At 44.0% G+C, this 17627-nt stretch overlaps 2 protein-coding genes across 8 annotated transcripts in view; both read left to right on the forward strand.

The window, feature by feature from the left end:
- Positions 1–5348, forward strand: part of ralgapb (Ral GTPase activating protein, beta subunit (non-catalytic)) — a 38918-nt gene extending 33570 nt beyond the window's left edge. For all 7 annotated transcript variants that reach the window (XM_012952776.3, XM_012952779.3, XM_012952778.3 and 4 more), the window contains 9 exons: positions 42–251; positions 852–1010; positions 1980–2145; positions 2253–2375; positions 2477–2610; positions 2827–2935; positions 3027–3105; positions 3180–3328; positions 4081–5348. In XM_012952776.3, the coding sequence (XP_012808230.2) occupies positions 42–251; positions 852–1010; positions 1980–2145; positions 2253–2375; positions 2477–2610; positions 2827–2935; positions 3027–3105; positions 3180–3328; positions 4081–4274 (1323 nt within the window). In that variant the 3' untranslated portion in view covers positions 4275–5348. The remainder of the gene's footprint in view (positions 1–41; positions 252–851; positions 1011–1979; positions 2146–2252; positions 2376–2476; positions 2611–2826; positions 2936–3026; positions 3106–3179; positions 3329–4080) is intronic.
- A 5784-nt stretch (positions 5349–11132) lies between these two features.
- Positions 11133–17627, forward strand: part of chd6 (chromodomain helicase DNA binding protein 6) — a 79278-nt gene continuing 72783 nt past the window's right edge. Inside the window, exon 1 of the mRNA XM_031894875.1 lies at positions 11133–11253. The gene's annotated coding sequence lies outside the window, so the exon portion shown is untranslated. The remainder of the gene's footprint in view (positions 11254–17627) is intronic.

Below are 17627 nucleotides of genomic sequence, written 5' to 3' on the forward strand. Positions count from 1 at the left end.
AAAGCTTTGATGACACTGAGGAATTTTTCTTGTTTCCTAAGTTGGAAGAAAGGCACGAAAAGTTGAAGCACGGGATGGCCAAACAGATAGCTTATGAGGCCGAGCTGGACCACCTGAAAGAGGAGGAGCTTAAAAAGAGAAGTTATCCTGACCCTGTAACGGAGTGCAAGCCTCCCCATCCAGCCCAGGAGTTCCAGACTGCCCGCCTGCTCCTCTCCCACTTTGGCTTCCTCTCTCTTGAAGCACTTAAAGTAAGGAACACTTTCGGCTGTTAAGGTTTTATTTTCAGACAGAGCCAAGCAGGTGAAAGTTCAGGCCTAGGACAGATAGAAGCTCCTAAATTTAGTGTAGGGATCTGTAAACTGTTAGCTAAAGGGCCCCCCTATTGTGTGCTGATTGTGTTACTATAGAGAAAAGCCAAGTTGCATTATACGGTCTTTTTTTTTTTTTTTTTTTTTTTAATCACTGCGCGGGGTTCCAAATGTAAGGCACCCCCACCTTCTGCTCCTTGGTGGCGGCACATATGCAGTAGAGTGAGAATTTTTTTTTTACTCTACTCCCCATGCGTTGGCCCGGGATTTTGAAGACAGAAGCTGAAGAAGGCGATTGCTCTGAAGTATCTTGCTTAAACCCCAAGTGATTGAAGCTTTCCTTCTTTAAATAGAATAGCTTATTTTTTTAAAGGAGAAAGGAAAATCTATAATTACATAATACACCCCCCCCCCCCACCCCAGTGACTATGATCACTTACTGAGATCCTGGGCCAGTGCTCCTTATCCACCAAAGCCCTTTAGGAAGTTCACCCATGGCCTGTGTATCTGGCTGCTAACATTTGACTCTCTCCATGACAGGAACCTGCAAACAGCCGCCTACCTCCTCACCTCATTGCACTTGACTCACACATGCCAGGATTCTTTGAAGATATTGGGTACTTGGACCTATTGCCCTGCCGCCCCTTCGATACTGTTTTTATCTTCTACATGAAGGCTGGACAAAAAACAGGTCAAGAGGTGAGTCTGGGAAAACCACCATTCCCTTCATTGTGAGTGGGTTGACAGATGGCAATTTGTAGATTCTGGCAAATACCTGAGGGGCTGCTGTAAGATGCCATAGACAGTCACTATTTATTGGGCTGGGGGGGGGACTGTTTGGGTCTCTGGGTACTTGGAATGCCAGGACCCAGGCCCAGACTGGCAATCTGTGGGTTCAGGCAAATGCCAGAGGGGCTGCTGTAAGGTGCCATAGACAGTCACTATTTATTGGGCTGGGGGGGCTGTTTGGGCCTCTGGGTACTTGGAATGCCAGGACCCAGGCCCAGACTGGCAATCTGTGGGTTCAGGCAAATGCCAGAGGGGCTGCTGTAAGATGACATAGACAGTTACTATTTACTGGTGGGGGCTGTTTGGGCCCTCTGTACTGTACATGAATTGCCAGGGCCTATTTTGAACCTCAGTCCGGCCCTGCTTTAAAGGTGCGATGTAATTATGCATTGGTCAGTCTTTCAACTAATGGTTAGCAATTGGTAGACCTCCAAATGTAGAGCTAGAACTGCTTTTGGCCATTGCCCATATTTGCCTTATAGTAAGACTTATTAACTGATATAAGAGGGTGTTTGCCCCCTACTGTACCCTACAGCACTGTCTAGTGCTTGTGCTAAAGATGGCAGGGTAAGGCTCTGACAAGCTGAGGATGGCAGGGTATGTCTTTGATAGACTTTGAGGCTTACTTTGCCTTCCACCTAGTAACATATAGGAGACAGCTCTTCAGTACAGAACAAGTCCACTTGATATCAGTGTCCACTTTGTCATGTACATGTCCTAAACACATTTCAGCTTTGTTGTCATGCAGAGAGAATTTCATTCTCCAATAGTGGAGCACACCTGAGAGTTAGCACGTGGCTCATATATTTGGAGCTGTCAGGTTTTGAATCCTGAAACTGCTGAGCCTAAAATCTTTTTTTTTTTCTCCTTCCCCCCAAGATCTTGAAGAATGTAGAGTCTTCCAAAAACGTTCAGCCACATTTCCTGGAGTTCCTGCTGTCCTTGGGCTGGCCCGTGGATGTCGGGAAGCACCCAGGCTGGACAGGCCATGTTTCTACCAGTTGGTCCATCAACTGCAGTGGTGAGAATGAGCAACACGAGCAAGGTAATAGTACAAGTCACGCACTCGGGCAACAAAGCTCTTGGTCCCCAGTATATCAATGGCTGTCATTGGCCGCAGTGTTAACTAATTGATTCCTATGTTACGTGCAGAGGAAGCACCTTCGGTAGATGACACAGGAGGGAGCATATTTAACGGGGAAAAGAAAGTTCTCTACTATGCGGATGCCCTGACTGAGATCGCCTTTGTTGTTCCGTCAGCTGTGGATGCTCAAAGTAAGAGCACTTACTACAGTGTTACTAACAGCTAAAGCAAGGATTATGGGAGCTTGGAACACATTAAGGGGGTAGGCACTCACTCTCTCTCTGTTCAAAAGGCGACTCTGTGGAAAATAACACCTCGGAGCTTGACGGGGACTCAAACATGGATCTTCTCCCAGGGATACTGAAGCAGCCGCTCACCCTTGAGCTTTTCCCTACACACGTTGAAAATGTCAGCTCAGCACAAAGGGTACACATATATATTTACTCATTAAAGCATCATGTGTCGGCCCTTTGCTATTTACTGCATTGCTGCTGGTCCCGGCTACGACCCCCGGTGCTGCAAGCCAGGAGGGCCACCCACTAAGCCACCAACTGCAGTGGTCAGTTCCCAGGCCAAGATTCCATTTTTGTTTTTTTTTTTTTAAACCTCTTTAATTGCCTGTTGCTTTGTGTTCTCTTTCAGCATAGTCCCACGTCGCGCACTAAGAAGCTGCCCCAGGGGCGTGTAGTCCCACCTATGGGTCCCGAGACCAAGGTAGCAGTTGTATGGCTGGAGCAGTACGATGATTTAGGTATTTATTCACACCTCTCATGTCATCGGATTTTTGTACACAGTCTTTTGAAAGGGGTGACACATTCACTTTTTGCCTCCTTTTTCTCTAGAAAACTTCCCTCTACCAGACCTCGCAGCAGAGACCAGCACTGGTATAGAGACCACTACAAACAGCAGCACTTCTATCCGGTAAGTAGAGTTCTGGGGCAATGCCTGCCATGCTGGTCGTTCTAGAAGGCTATAAAGTGCTGTTTGTGTTTCAGCAACAGTCTGCCTGAGAAAGAGTTCCCTGTGATTTTCATCCACCCTTTGTACACCGGCCTCTTCCGAGTTAAAGTGCACGGAGCCTCTGGGAAATTCAACATGGTGATCCCTCTGGTAGATGGAATGGTGGTGAGCAGAAGAGCACTTGGTGAGTGTTGGTGTCCTGCAGTTAGATAGGGGTAGGAGGAAGATCTAGTGGAGGATAGCTATAGCTTGATAATGGCACAAACTCCATTATGGAAAGGGGAACTCCACCCAAACACAGCTTAAGCTTTTTGGAAAGTAAACATAATTTCAAGCAACTTTGCAATATACATCAGTTAAAAATATGCAGCTTTTTCATGATTCTTAATGTAATAATATGGTTTGGAACAGTTCCCTAAGCCCCGCCCCCTGTTCGCCTGCTGATCTGGCTGACTACTTTGAGACTCAAATAAAATGTAACAGTTGTCGACTGTCCTCAGCCTCACTTCAGCCTGCATCCTCCCAATCCCACAATTTCCTGCCTAATAACATCAATGTTTTAGTCCCTCCTCCCCTGCCAGGATTTCAAATGATGCAGAAAGAAAAGAACTGTTTTCCAGCTGGGTTTCAGCATTTAAAAATGGTATTTATTCATAATTTTTGAAGGAACAGATTACAGGGATATGCATATTCGGTGTTTCTGTGTTGTGTGGGGCTCTTTAACAAATTTTGGTTTGAAACCCTTTTAAATTGCATGGAGTTAAATGGTTTTAGAAGCAATTTGAAGATTGGTTGCAATTAGAAAGGTTCTAATCTAAGTTATATGTAACGTAATGTAATAAGTGTAGGTTAATCAGATTTAGATGGACTGACTTATTTATGGGCAGCCTATGATCAGACAATACTAACTGCTCCACCCCTTTGTGTTGGGTTAAGGTTTCTTGGTCAGACAGACCGTCATCAACATCTGCCGGCGGAAGCGACTGGAGAGCGACTCGTACAACACCCCGCACGTGCGTCGGAAGCAGAAAATCACCGACATCGTCAATAAGTACCGGAACCGGCAGCTGGAGCCGGAGTTTTACACCTCTCTCTTTCATGACGTCGGGCTGAAGAGCTGCACCCCATGAATCCAGGCGCATTCAGGCGCTGAACAATAAGGGGCTTTGGTGGAGATCCGTATCCAGGGGAGCCTATAAACCAAATAAATAAGAGCGGTTGCACTGTCTGTGTAGTGGAGAAGCCTCCCTAACGCATAGGATGCAAAATCCAGCGTGTGAAAGGGCCCAAAGCACCACTCGCCTGTCTGTCGCATGTGGATCCTCAGCACAGAACATTGTCCACTCGCATAGCTGTCTCTCTGCAGACTCCTTACTGGGACATTCATTCTGTATCACCTTCACTGCCAAGATGTCAGCTGTGGCCCCCAGGAGAGGACGGTGCTCCGATAAATGGTTTGTGTGTCCCGCAAACCCGAGGTGACGCGCTGGACCAACGTACAGGGGACTCTCCTTCTATCAGACTGGTTTTTCGGAGTCTAAACCTTCCGCTTCCATGCGCTCTGAAACAAAAGCAGCCAAGGAGGGTTCTTGCCCCCATTTTGTTGGACAAATGTCACAGCCTTTATGCAATTTTAATTTTTCAACACCCAGAGCTGTGCAGAAAGACACTTTTAATTTTCCATTGGTCGATTTTTTTTTAGCTGGCCACAGTCGCCCAACGAGAAATCCCACGTGGCGCTCACAGCTTACGGTCTCACGTTATTATTTGCATTAAGCCATAAAGAAACTCACCTATCAGCATGGCTATTTATTCCTGGGTCTGAATGGGAAGGGGCTAAACTGTTCTATCTGCTTGTTCTGATGACTTCTACTCTGGGAGACCCTGGTCCTGTTTATTCTTAACTAGGCCACACCTTCTGTGGAGGGAGGGGCTTATCAAATGGTCAGCTGTTATTTTTATATATTCATCATCAGGTTTATTTCTTCTCAGTTTCGTATTTATTGTTTAAGTTAGCACAGGTATTTAATGTCTTTTTGTTATTGTGTAGCCTAGCTAATCACTATGGCATCTCCCGACAAGCGCACTATTAATTACACTTTCTGCCTGACTAAGGGTAACGGAACATGCTCCCTTCTGTTGCAAGCGACAAAACGTCGGAAAATGCTCTTCCGTTGGAATCGCCACCAGTAAAACACTCAAAACATAACCAGTGGAAATTGCCTTTTCCTGCATTTTCTGGGCAGTTCTGCGATTTCAATGTTTTTATCAAAAGCCGTTACAACTGACACCAATGGAAAATTATTTTTGGGCATCTTGTCGCCCACAATGGACAAGATTAAGGGGCTGATTTATTTAAGTGTGAAATCAGAGCTCACTGCGGTAAAATTCACCCACTTTCTATTCATTCCTATGGGATTTTTAGAAGCTTATTTATCAGATGGTGAACTCTAACGTTCACCCACTGATAAACAGGCATCTGAAAATCCTATAGGAATAAATAAAGTGGGGGAATTTTGCAGTGGTGAGCTGAAGTCTCACATTTGGTGAATCTGCCCCTAAGTGTGGGCAACAAGCCGTATTCCCATAAAGCTACACTGCTATAAGGAAGTTGTTCTGTACAAGTGATACCAACTCAAATCACGTTACTAATTAGTAAAGGCGCAGTTCCCTTCCCCTCTTCTAATAAAAATAAGAACGGCCTAGTTTCCTGTAGCCAATCAAATTCTTCGGTATTCAACTTGTCATTGGAGCCCCACTCTAGGAACACTTTCCGGTATTTGAAGGCCAAATTGGCCCATTGTCCCAGGCATTAGTAGCCTGACCTAAGGGCTCTGGCACACGGGGAGATTGGTTGCCCGCGACAAATCTCCCTGTAAACGGGCGAATAATCTCCCCGTATTGCCATCCTACCGGCAACAATGTAAGTCGCTGGTGGGATGGCACATGCTGCGCAGGCGATTTCGGCAAATCACCGAAGTTGCCTCGCGAGGCATTTTCGGCGATTTGCCGAAATTGCGCCGCTGCGTGTGCCATCCCACCGGCGACTTACATTGTTGCCGGTGGGATGGCAACTTGGGGAGATTAGTCGCCCGCGAACAGGGAGACTAATCTTCCCGTGTGCCAGAGCCCTAAAACACTCCTTATCAACTTTTTAATTGGTCTTCATTGTTTATTTTTTTTTATAGTTTTTTTTCTTATTTGCCTTCCTCTTCTTCTTTTTTTTTTTTTTTTTATACATTATGAAGCTTTCTGTTCAGGCCTTTCTTATTCATATTCCAGTGTCTCACTCAAACCACTGCCTGGTTGCTAGGGTAATTTAGATCCTAGCAGCCAGATGGCTGCTAAAATTCCAAACTGGATATATGCTGAACAAACAGCTAAATAATTACAAAACCAAAAATAATAAAAACAAAGACCAATTGCAGATTCTATTAGGATAGCACCCTCTACAACATAATAAAAGTTAATATAAGGGAGAACAACCCCCATAGGCCTCAATAGCACTTTAAATGGCCAGTAACAAACTAGTGTTATTCTAATAAAGGATTATGGCGATTTCCAGAGGAAAGAAATATGGCAGCTGCTTTCACACTAATGAAAGGGAAATCCCTCGCTACATATTGGGTAAATGTCGCACTGATTTTTTTTTTTTTATTCAATCTGTTTTCTGCCTATATCCACTTAATATTCAGTTTCTGTTACCCCTTCCCCGTAGAGGTCCAATTAGAAATTCCTGTGTTCGCATTAAGCTTTAGCATCAAGGGGCTGGACCCCCCAAGGCAAAGTGACATTTTAATCAATTAGCCCTATGTACATATATATATATATATATATATATATATATATATATATATATATATATATATATATATATATATATATAATATTTTTTTTTTTTTTTTTTTTTTGTTACGGATCTCATCTTCAATAAACTTCACTTGAAATATGATTTTGTAGGAAGGACGTTCAGGCAGTTTCTACAGCGACGCTGAATTTAAAATCCATAACGGAATAGAAGGCACCTTTCTGATTGGTCAGGGCAATCTCCACTTTAGTATTAAGTTTTGGGAGTGCTATTATCCCCTGTTCTTTTATGTTTAGCCCCCACTTTGTACCCACAATCCGCTTGGCCCCCCGCGTCACATAGCTGATTTTGTTTTTTTGTTTTTTTTTACATTTCTGACTACTGTATTTTCCTGTAAATAGGATGATGTGGGTGTAGAGTTGTAAAGAGAATGTAAATAATGGGACGCCGTGGTTCTGTATTTACTAGTATCTTATCTCCCGTTGGGCCACAACACCGAGGAGGGTTTCTATTCATGCCAATGTCCTTTCTTCGAAAAGGAACCCATCAGATATTGAATGTAACACATTTAGTCAAATAAATTTTAAAGGAAATTCTTATTTATATTCCGAGTGTGGTGGTTTGTGTCCCTCTTCTAGCTGTAATGTTTGTATTAAATTGCTTTATTCTGTACTGGGACAATGAGACAGAACTTGCATAGCCACCAGTGAATCCCCCACTCCACCCAATGCTGCCCCTGGAAATGTGGGTCACGTCTGGGGTTCAAAATAGGCCCTGACATTCCAAGTACACAGAAGCCCAAACAGCCCCCCCAGCCCAATAAATAGTGACTGTCTATGGCATCTTACAGCAGCCCCTCTGGCATTTGCCTGAACCCACAGATTGCCAGTCTGGGCCTGGGTCCTGGTATTCCAAGTACCCAGAAGCCCAAACAGCCCCCCCAGCCCAATAAATAGTGACTGTCTATGGCATCTTACAGCAGCCTCTCTGGCATTTGCCAGAACCCACAGATTGCCAGTCTGGGCTTGGGTCCTGGCATTCCAAGTACCCAGAGGCCCAAACAGCCCCCCCCCCCAGCCTAATAAATAGTGAGTGTCTATGGCATCTTACAGCAGCCCCCTGGCATTTGCCTGAACCCACAGATTGCCAGTCTGGGCCTGGGCCCTGGCATTCCAAGTACCCAGAGGCCCAAACAGCCCCCCCAGCCCAATAAATAGTGAGTGTCTATGGCATCTTACAGCAGCCCCTCTGGCATTTGCCTGAACCCACAGATTGCCAGTCTGGGCCTGGGTCCTGGTATTCCAAGTACCCAGAAGCCCAAACAGCCCCCCCAGCCCAATAAATAGTGAGTGTCTATGGCATCTTACAGCAGCCCCTCTGGCATTTGCCTGAACCCACAGATTGCCAGTCTGGGCCTGGGTCCTGGCATTCCAAGTACCCAGAGGCCCAAACAGCCCCCCCCAGCCTAATAAATAGTGAGTGTCTATGGCATCTTACAGCAGCCTCTCTGGCATTTGCCTGAACCCACAGATTGCCGGCCTGGGCCCTGGCATTCCAAGTACACAGAAGCCCAAACAGCCCCCCCAGCCCAATAAATAGTGACTGTCTATGGCATCTTACAGCAGCCTCTCTGGCATTTGCCTGAACCCACAGATTGCCAGTCTGGGCCTGGGCCCTGGCATTCCAAGTACACAGAAGCCCAAACAGCCCCCCCAGCCCAATAAATAGTGACTGTCTATGGCATCTTACAGCAGCCTCTCTGGCATTTGCCAGAATCCACAGATTGCCAGTCTGGCCCTGGCATTCCAAGTACACAGAAGCCCAAACAGCCCCCCCAGCCCAATAAATAGTGACTGTCTATGGCATCTTACAGCAGCCTCTCTGGCATTTGCCAGAATCCACAGATTGCCAGTCTGGGCCTGGTGTGGGTGTTGTGTTCAGTCCCAGACTGGCAATCTGGACACTTCCCACAGGGGCTGATGATAGATGCCAAACACTGGTGATATTGGGCCTTTAATGCCATGGTAGCGATGCCAACCCGGATACAAAGTGATCTGGGGCATTGTGGCCATACATACCACACCCCTGTTCTGCCCATGCCCCGTCCCTGCTCCTTCAGACAATATTGGAGGATTTGGGGTGATGTTTCTATGCATTTCAATGGAATAGAGGTAAATTACAGCAGGGGATGGACCTATTGCTATGAGAGAAGAGGGTAAGGGGTTTATTCACCTTTACATTAACTTTTAGACATTAATATTCTAAGATATTTTCAATTTCTTTTCTTCTTTTATTTTTTGTGGTGTTTGTTTTTTAGCTTTTTGTTCAGCAGTTCTTCAGGTTGGAATTTTAGCAGCTATCTGGTTGCTAGGGTCTTGTTCACGTTAGCAACCAGGCAGTGGTTTGAATAAGAGATAGGGTCTGGATAGAACGATAGGGAATTAAAAGTAACAACAATAATAAAATTGTAGCCTCACAGAGCAACTGGTTTTTAGGCTGCCGGGGTCAGTGACCCCCAATTGAAAGCCGGATAGAGTCAAAAGAGTAAGGCAAATAATTGAACTTTAAATAATGAAGACCAATTGCAAAATTGCTAGGAATAGGACATTCTCTAACATACTAAAAGTTAACTTAAAGGTTAAGCACCCCTTAAATCTGGAAGACTCCTGGCAAATAAGGGGTTGTTGACATGCCTGTTTTGGCCTGGTCTGTATCTCCGTGCAGGCATGGGTTGCATGGTCGTAGGGCCAGAAATACACATTGTGGGGGCCAATAGATGCCCTAGGGTGAAGCACCTATTCCAGACATTACTTGTCGCCTAGGAATTCTAGTGCCCCCCAAGCAAGCAGTTTAGCCGATTTCATGGTGATTCCCTATTTCTGTATGGGAACCAGGAAGCTTGATGGATGGAAGAATAGAGTATAGTATGTAGAGTAAAGAGACTAGGATAATAAAGAGTTTGAGGGAGAAGAGGAGGAATTAAAGTTTTGAGAGTGGGCTTATTGTCCAGTGTTTCCCCGTTGGGCCCCTACCATCTCAGTCCGATACTGGCAGCGCTGGTGGGTGCAAGGAAGCCCTGTTTCTGTCCTTACTACCTGCCATATTGGGGTGCAAAGATCTGCCCACCCATTGGGCAGGGTGCAAAGAACAAAAAAACATGGCGGCTTGTGCCTTTTTCCATAATACTATACCAGCCAGTGTATGGTGGCATTGAACTAAACCCCCCCTCAGGTACAAAAGCCCCCTTAACTGCCCTGCATCGACACCCCTCACCTCCCCCATAGCCTATAACTTTGGGTTTTTCTATAGGGCCACTGTTCAAAGTTAAAGGCTATGGGAGAGGTGAGGGGTGTCGATGCAGGGCAGTTAAGGGGGCTTTTGTACCTGGGGGGGGGGGGGTAGGTCTCCTTTAAAGGACCAGTAAGGCAAAAGAAAGTGTTGTGTAAAATACACAAGAGCCATGAATTTCCTGTAAATTATACCCATATAAATCGTGCTTAGTGATGTCATCAGTTATAATCGGTGCTCAGTGATGTGATTTCTGTCACATGATTCACTGGAACTTGTGTATTAAAATAAAGTACTCCCTGTGGTAAACTATGAGGATATTAGAAGTCACCTCAGCTTTAAATGCCAGGTATAAAAGCACATGGCCAAACAGTCATGGAACTCATCAGTGACTTATAATATCCTTATGTTACACAATAGGGGGTACCAGATAAAAAAGGTAAGGGAATAAAAAAGCTGAATATGGCTCGGGTTTGGTCGTACTGTACATTTACAGAACCAATGACTGGGAACTATTACAAGTCAGAGAGAGGGAAGGGGATTAAATAATATAGCTAATACAATGGCATAAGTAGCAACAGCCCTGCAAGCTGGATTTTTTAGACGTCCCTGAATTTTGAAGTGATCTGGTCACCCTACCTGCAGGTTGTGGGTATAATATCCAGATGTGGGTCTTGTCTAAATATTTCTTATTTTATATTATATTATCTTTATTTTAAACCTTTATCCTTTAAAATTTGTTTTTAAAGTTTTTTTTTCTTCTAACCCCGCCCACTTCTGTTGATGTCACTTCCGGTTGCAGCAGCAGCAGCAGCACTTCCTGTTTAATGGTGGTCAGTAGATCAGGTTGCAGATAAGGCAGTTGTGGGTTCAAGTAGTTAGAAATGCAAGTTGTGGGCTGTGGATCAAGGTCGGAAATAAAAAACTGGTTCCGTGCAGGACTGTACCCGCCAGTGGCCAAATGATCAGGATTGATGGCAGAATAACATTCACATAAGGCATCCCTCCAGCACGTGAGTGCCCTTCTTTTACTTGGGGAGAAAAGACGCACAGAGCCTGGTGCCCTAAATCTGTATAATGGTTCTTTAAGCAGCAGGTTGGTGGGCTGAGACCTGTTTGATAAAATTGGATTCTGCCATGATATTTATGATATAGTTTTTCTTTCTAAATGACACTGTTTACATAGCAAATAATTCTCTCTACCATTTAACAATTTTTTCTTGAACCAACAAATGTATATTTAGCTGTAATATTGGTGTGTAGGCGCCATCTCTGTGCATTGTGCCTGAGTCTGAGCTTTCAGCCAGCGCTACACATTAGAACTGCTTTCAGCTAACCTATTGTTTCTCCTACTCCCATGTAACTGGAGGAGTCCCAAGCCGGACTTGGATTTCTTACTATTGAGTGCTATTCTGATACCTACTGGGAGCTGCTATCTTGCTCCCTTCCCATTGTTCTGGTGATTAGCTGCTCGGGGGGGGGGGGGGGGATAGGGGGACTGCGCAGCAGTAAAGTGTGACTGAAGTTTATCAGAGCACAGGTCACATGGCTGTGGCACCCTGGGAAATGAAGAATATGGCTAGCCCCATGTGACATTTCAAAATTAAATATAAAAAAATCTGTGTTTTTGAAAAACAGATTCCAATGCAGGATTCTGCTGAAGAAGCTCTAGTAACTGATGGGTTTTAAAACAAAAACATTTCTGTGTAAATTTCTTTAAAGCCCAGGGGGCAAAGGAACACAAAAGACCTTGCTGGACCCTTAATTGGTTATTATAACACAGGACAGCATTTTCATTCAGTCGGTTAGTCTACCAGTTGCCCTCAGACACAGCAAAATTATTCTTTCATTATTTCCAGTGGAAACCCCTACATGTGTTTTTATGGTTTGATCCCACACCCAAAAACTGTGATTCTAAGGAACTTTCCAATATGCCTTAATTACAGTGTGTCAGTTGTCTTGAAGTGAAATATCATTGCAGCAGAAAGCATTGTCTGTTTGTAATCTCTGCACTGCTGGTTCTGACAACTGAAACAATCTACCAGCTGATCTCAGACCTAGACCTGAAGAAACACTGCTTTCAGCTACAATTATATTTGTAAATAACATTACAACCACTGAAAATGAGGAATGAATATACACTGGAATGTTGCTTGCAATTATATTTTCTTTCATTTAAAAAAAAATAGTTTTTGGTAGATTTGCCCTTTAAATGTGTGTGTGCACGATATTGCATATAAAGGCATTATTCTTAGGAAGGAACCAAGACATGTATTATAAAATCACTCTGTATGGATACAAGCAGATTCACTTTTCCCATATATCCCCTGTAGGCTGAAACCTTGGGAACAAAGATGGATCTGATGCTGCTTAGAATTCTATCAGTGTCAGGAGGTGCAGTACCTGCAGATTCTCATGGCTGCAAATGTGCAGAGCTCCTGGGGGTTCCTGGCTATACAGATAGCTAGAATCTCAGCCATAAAGCTGCTTACAATGGGGGGGATCAGATAGGATCTGTGCCACTGTGACAGAATGCTCTGTTATACAGATAGCTAGAATCTCAGCCATAAAGCAGGGCAGGACTGCTGCTTACAATGGGGGGATCAGATAGGATCTGTGCCACTGTGACAGAATGCTCTGTTATACAGATAGCTAGAATCTCAGCCATAAAGCAGGGCAGGACTGCTGCTTACAATGGGGGGATCAGATAGGATCTGTGCCACTGTGACAGAATGCTCTGTTATACAGATAGCTAGAATCTCAGCCATAAAGCAGGGCAGGACTGCTGCTTACAATGGGGGGATCAGATAGGATCTGTGCCACTGTGACAGAATGCTCTGTTATACAGATAGCTAGAATCTCAGCCATAAAGCAGGGCAGGACTGCTGCTTACAATGGGGGGATCAGATAGGATCTGTGCCACTGTGACAGAATGCTCTGTCATACAGATAGCTAGAATCTCAGCCATAAAGCAGGGTGGGACTGCTGCTTACAATGGGTATCATCATGTTATGAAGATAGTTCTCTTGCATATATATATGAAGATTGGCAAGCAGCACATTAGGAGCCACATGTCACCTTGCAGTGTTGCCAGACTCCCTGCTAGTAAAGGCCTGTACACCCCTTCCCTGTATGTATGGTATGGATAGAGCCTTTCCTGGTGTAGGGGTTAAACACAGCTACGCAGCAGCCAGTCATGGTCCCCTGCAAGCAGCGAGGAGCAGATGGTGGGAGAACATCCCCTGCATGCAGATTTGGTTCAGCTCTGCGCTGCTGCACCGGGGAACTCAGCCAGTCCTGCCTCTCAGGCTCAGCACCAAGATTTCATACTCCATTTCATTATTATTAGTATAATATTGGGCAAAGAGAAAATATAATTAGCTTTAATTATGGGGGCTGTGTATAAGAAGTATGAATGTATATTAAGGGATATTGTGAGGGGATGGCAAGCAACTTATGATTACGGTTATAAGGCCAGATATTTAAAGTAATAGGCACAGTTATATGGAGCAATAGAAAGAGTTATAGGGAGGGGTATATGGAGCAATAGGAGGAGTTATAGGGAGGGGTATATGGAGCAATAGGAGGAGTTATAGGGAGGGGTATATGGAGCAATAGGAAGAGTTATAGGGAGGGGAATATGGAGCAATAGGAGGAGTTATAGGGAGGGGTATATGGAGCAATAGGAAGAGTTATAGGGAGGGGTATATGAAGCAATAAGAGTTATAGGGAGGGGTATATGGAGCAATAGGAGGAGCTATAGGGAGGGGTATATGGAGCAATAAGAGGAGTTATAGGGAGGGGTATATGGAGCAATAAGAGGAGTTATAGGGAGGGGTTATATGGATATGGAGCAATAGAAGGAGTTATAGTCAGGTTTATATGGAGGAACAGAGGCTACATTTGTGTATATAGAGCAATATATTCTGTTAGGTTTCTTGCATTAAATGCTTTGTTGGTTTGTGAAAGAATAAAAATTACAGTTTTTGAGCAGGACAGGGGTTATTATGATGGTAGAAAATTAAGATTGTCTTGAACTGTGAACATTTTAATATAATAGCAGTATAAGCTATCATGCTGTTAATTACTGAATTGCAGTGTAAATGGGACCCTAACCAATTAGTAACATAACCTTCTGTCTTGTACAATGAAAGAGAGAGACATTGGGTTTGGAGCAATAGGGAGCAGTGTATGGGAGACAAAAGGCCTTGGTTTATCTGCATTGTGCAGTGAGGATCGGCTTCCCCATCTCTCCCATAGTCTGTACATTGCTGCCCTACTCGCCTCCCCTCCTTTGCGGGCACTTTATCCACAAGCCAGAGGCAAAGCGCCATAGACATGCTGAGCACCGGGATACCAAGGGAGGCGTTTCCACAGCAACGGGTACCACGTGCAAGGAACACACAGACCCAGTGTCCTAGCAACCAGACCACGTACATCCATACTGAGATTCTTCTCTCCAATACAGAGATAAAATAACGGGCGGGGATGAAAAGGCTTTGAGGAAATCTCTCAGAAACCCATTATTAGCTTGCCATTCACAAATGATCCGACTCAGTAAGAGACAAGTATAAATAGGCAGGCACAGGATTTGCTGCAGGATTTCCACTACGTCTCACCATTTCTTCTTGGGAGTCAAGCAAATCCAGTGTGTGTGTGTGTGTGTATGTTCATGCCCTTCCATTGTGTTATACATTTACTTTAGTCATTGTTAACATCCTGGCAAAATAAGCCACAGCAGTTATGGCTTTACTTTATGGTCAGGATTCTAAGGTATTAGTTTAACAAGGTGAGATGAACTTTTGTTTATGCTGGACTTAGTTACCTGGCAACACTTTTAAAAAGGTAGTTCACCTTTCAAATTATTTTTATGAATGGCAGCTTTGCGATTGGTCAACATTTGTTTAATATTTTTATAGTTTTTGAACGATTTGCCTTCCTCTCTGGCCTCTTTCCATCTTTCAAGCTGGGATCATCAGTGTCTATAATTTTTGTTATTGGGTTTATTTTTGTTATCTTTTTATTCAAGCTGCCTAGTATTCATCATATGGTCTCTGATTTAAACCAATGTCTGGTTGCTAGGGTAAATTGGACACTAGCAACCAGCTGTGAAAATTCCAAACTAGAAAGCAGAGCTGAGCCAAGTAGCCAACTGCCACCCACTGTGCTGCACAGCTGCTGAGCAAAAGGCTAAATAACTTCATTAACCTATACAAAATAAGAAATTAGGGTTGAATGTAAATTAGCTCACATTATCACTGTTTGCATCATATGAAAAGTTAATTTAAAGGTGAACAACCTCCTTTAAATACAGCTATTTAATGAAGTGTGGCAAGTATTGTGGCACGGGAAGAACAGGTTGGATAAAAAGCCTGAAAGATGAAGCAGAAAACATAATTCCACAGGAGATATAACCACAGTTTGCCTTATCTCTATGGGGATCCTATGGGAAACCCCCAGTAGGCTGCTGATCTGCCTGTCACTTAGGACAATGACACATGGGGGACATTTGTAGTCAGCGTTAAAGAATTGCCACCGCTGGCTACAAACCTCCCTGAAAATGCCTTGCCATTGACTAACATTGTGATCGCTGTGAATCAAACATATTACTCGTAGCCAGGGCTGCCATCAGGGGGAGAGGGGGTGATGGTGTGCCCGGTGAATTCTGCTTCTGAATCGGGCCCAGCCGCATTGGGTAAATTACACAAATTACCTACATTACAAATAAAGTTACGGCAAAACTCATGGAATTTACGTAACTTCTGCAAAAGCTTAAAGGAGACATATTGGATAAATGGGAATCACAAAACATAAACTGTAGTAACGTGTTAGCCAGTGTCAAAAATAATAATAAAAAAACAACAAAACACAAATACAAGAGTATTGTAGAAATGATACCTATATTGGGCTAACAATAAAAATACATACAGTAAATGGGAAAAACCCTAATTTTGTAGGCAATTATGAATAATATATGGAGCTGGTTTCAATTTGTGCTAAAAATTAATCCTATCTGTAAAAATGGCCCCTTTATTGGAGCTCTCTATAGATCCTAATGGCCCCAGCCAGAAGCACAGTAAAAGAGGGAGAGCCAATCACAGCCTCGCACTCACACAATCAAAGACCGGCTTCAGATCCCTATCAGGTCAGCCTAGCTGCTGATTGGTTCCTATCCTACAGTGCAGGTTACTGAGAGCCGCCGGCTCCCCTGCACATCCAGAGCATTCAGCCAGCAGGAAGTGGAACAGATGGGTGGGACTACATGCTTTTCCACCAGCAACAATAGGAGGCGCCAGTGGAAAGGCCTACGCAACGCCTGGGCTTTCTGAAGTCGCCTGCAGGCAACTATTTCACTCAGTGGGGAATCAGCATTTAAAGGACAAGTCTAAAGGAAAACAGGCAAGGTTTGGGTGTGTCTGGTTTAGCTGGGCCTGGCCTGTGGGTGTGACTTCATATTTCCCACATTTTGTAACTGGAATGCTGTGAGGTATGCAGGGACTGAAACAATGAAATTCCTAGAATTTCTAATGAGGGATGAAACAGCGGGGCATTCAGTTCATGCACATTCTCACATTACAGAGCTAAGCAATGATACAAATTAAAAAAAAGGATAATGTGATTTAGGGATAATTTTGCTAAGATTATTGGATAATGGAGCTGGGCTGAGATGCTCTCGCTCTCTTATTGCATTAGGGTAATGTGGAAATAAAGCAATTCTGTTAGTCTGATTAGTTTTATTAACCTTTCCGTTTTAGAAGCTGTCACGCACAATTGTTATATTTAATGCCTGCTTTGCTTTATTTACATTTACATTGATTTAATAATTGTCTAAAAGCTGAAAGTAAAACGGAGTTTAATTTAAAATTCTAGCGGTTAAAATCAGTTTATTAATTCCTTATAATATAAGAATCTAACAAAATAACCCCTCCCTATAGCTCCTCCTATTGCTCCATATACCCCTCCCTATAACTCCTCCTATTGCTCCATATACCCCTCCCTACAACTCCTCCTACTGCTCCATATACCCCTCCCTATAACTCCTCCTATTGCTCCATATATCCCTCCCTATAACTCCTCCTATTGCTCCAGATAACCCTCCCTATAACTCCTCCTATTGCTCCATATACCCCTTCCTATAACTCCTCCTATTGCTCCATATACTGTAACCCTTCCTATAACTCCTCCTATTGCTCCATATAACCCTTCCTATAACTCCTCCTATTTCTCCATATAAGCCTTGCTATAACTCCTCCTATTGCTCCATATAACCCTCCCTATAACTCCTCCTATTGCTCCATATAACCCTCCCTATAACTCCTCCTATTGCTCCATATACCCCTCCCTACAACTCCTCCTATTGCTCCATATACCCCTCCCTACAACTCCT

This window comes from Xenopus tropicalis, chromosome 10 (genome assembly GCF_000004195.4).
Source record: "Xenopus tropicalis strain Nigerian chromosome 10, UCB_Xtro_10.0, whole genome shotgun sequence".
Taxonomy (NCBI): Eukaryota; Metazoa; Chordata; class Amphibia; order Anura; family Pipidae; genus Xenopus; species Xenopus tropicalis.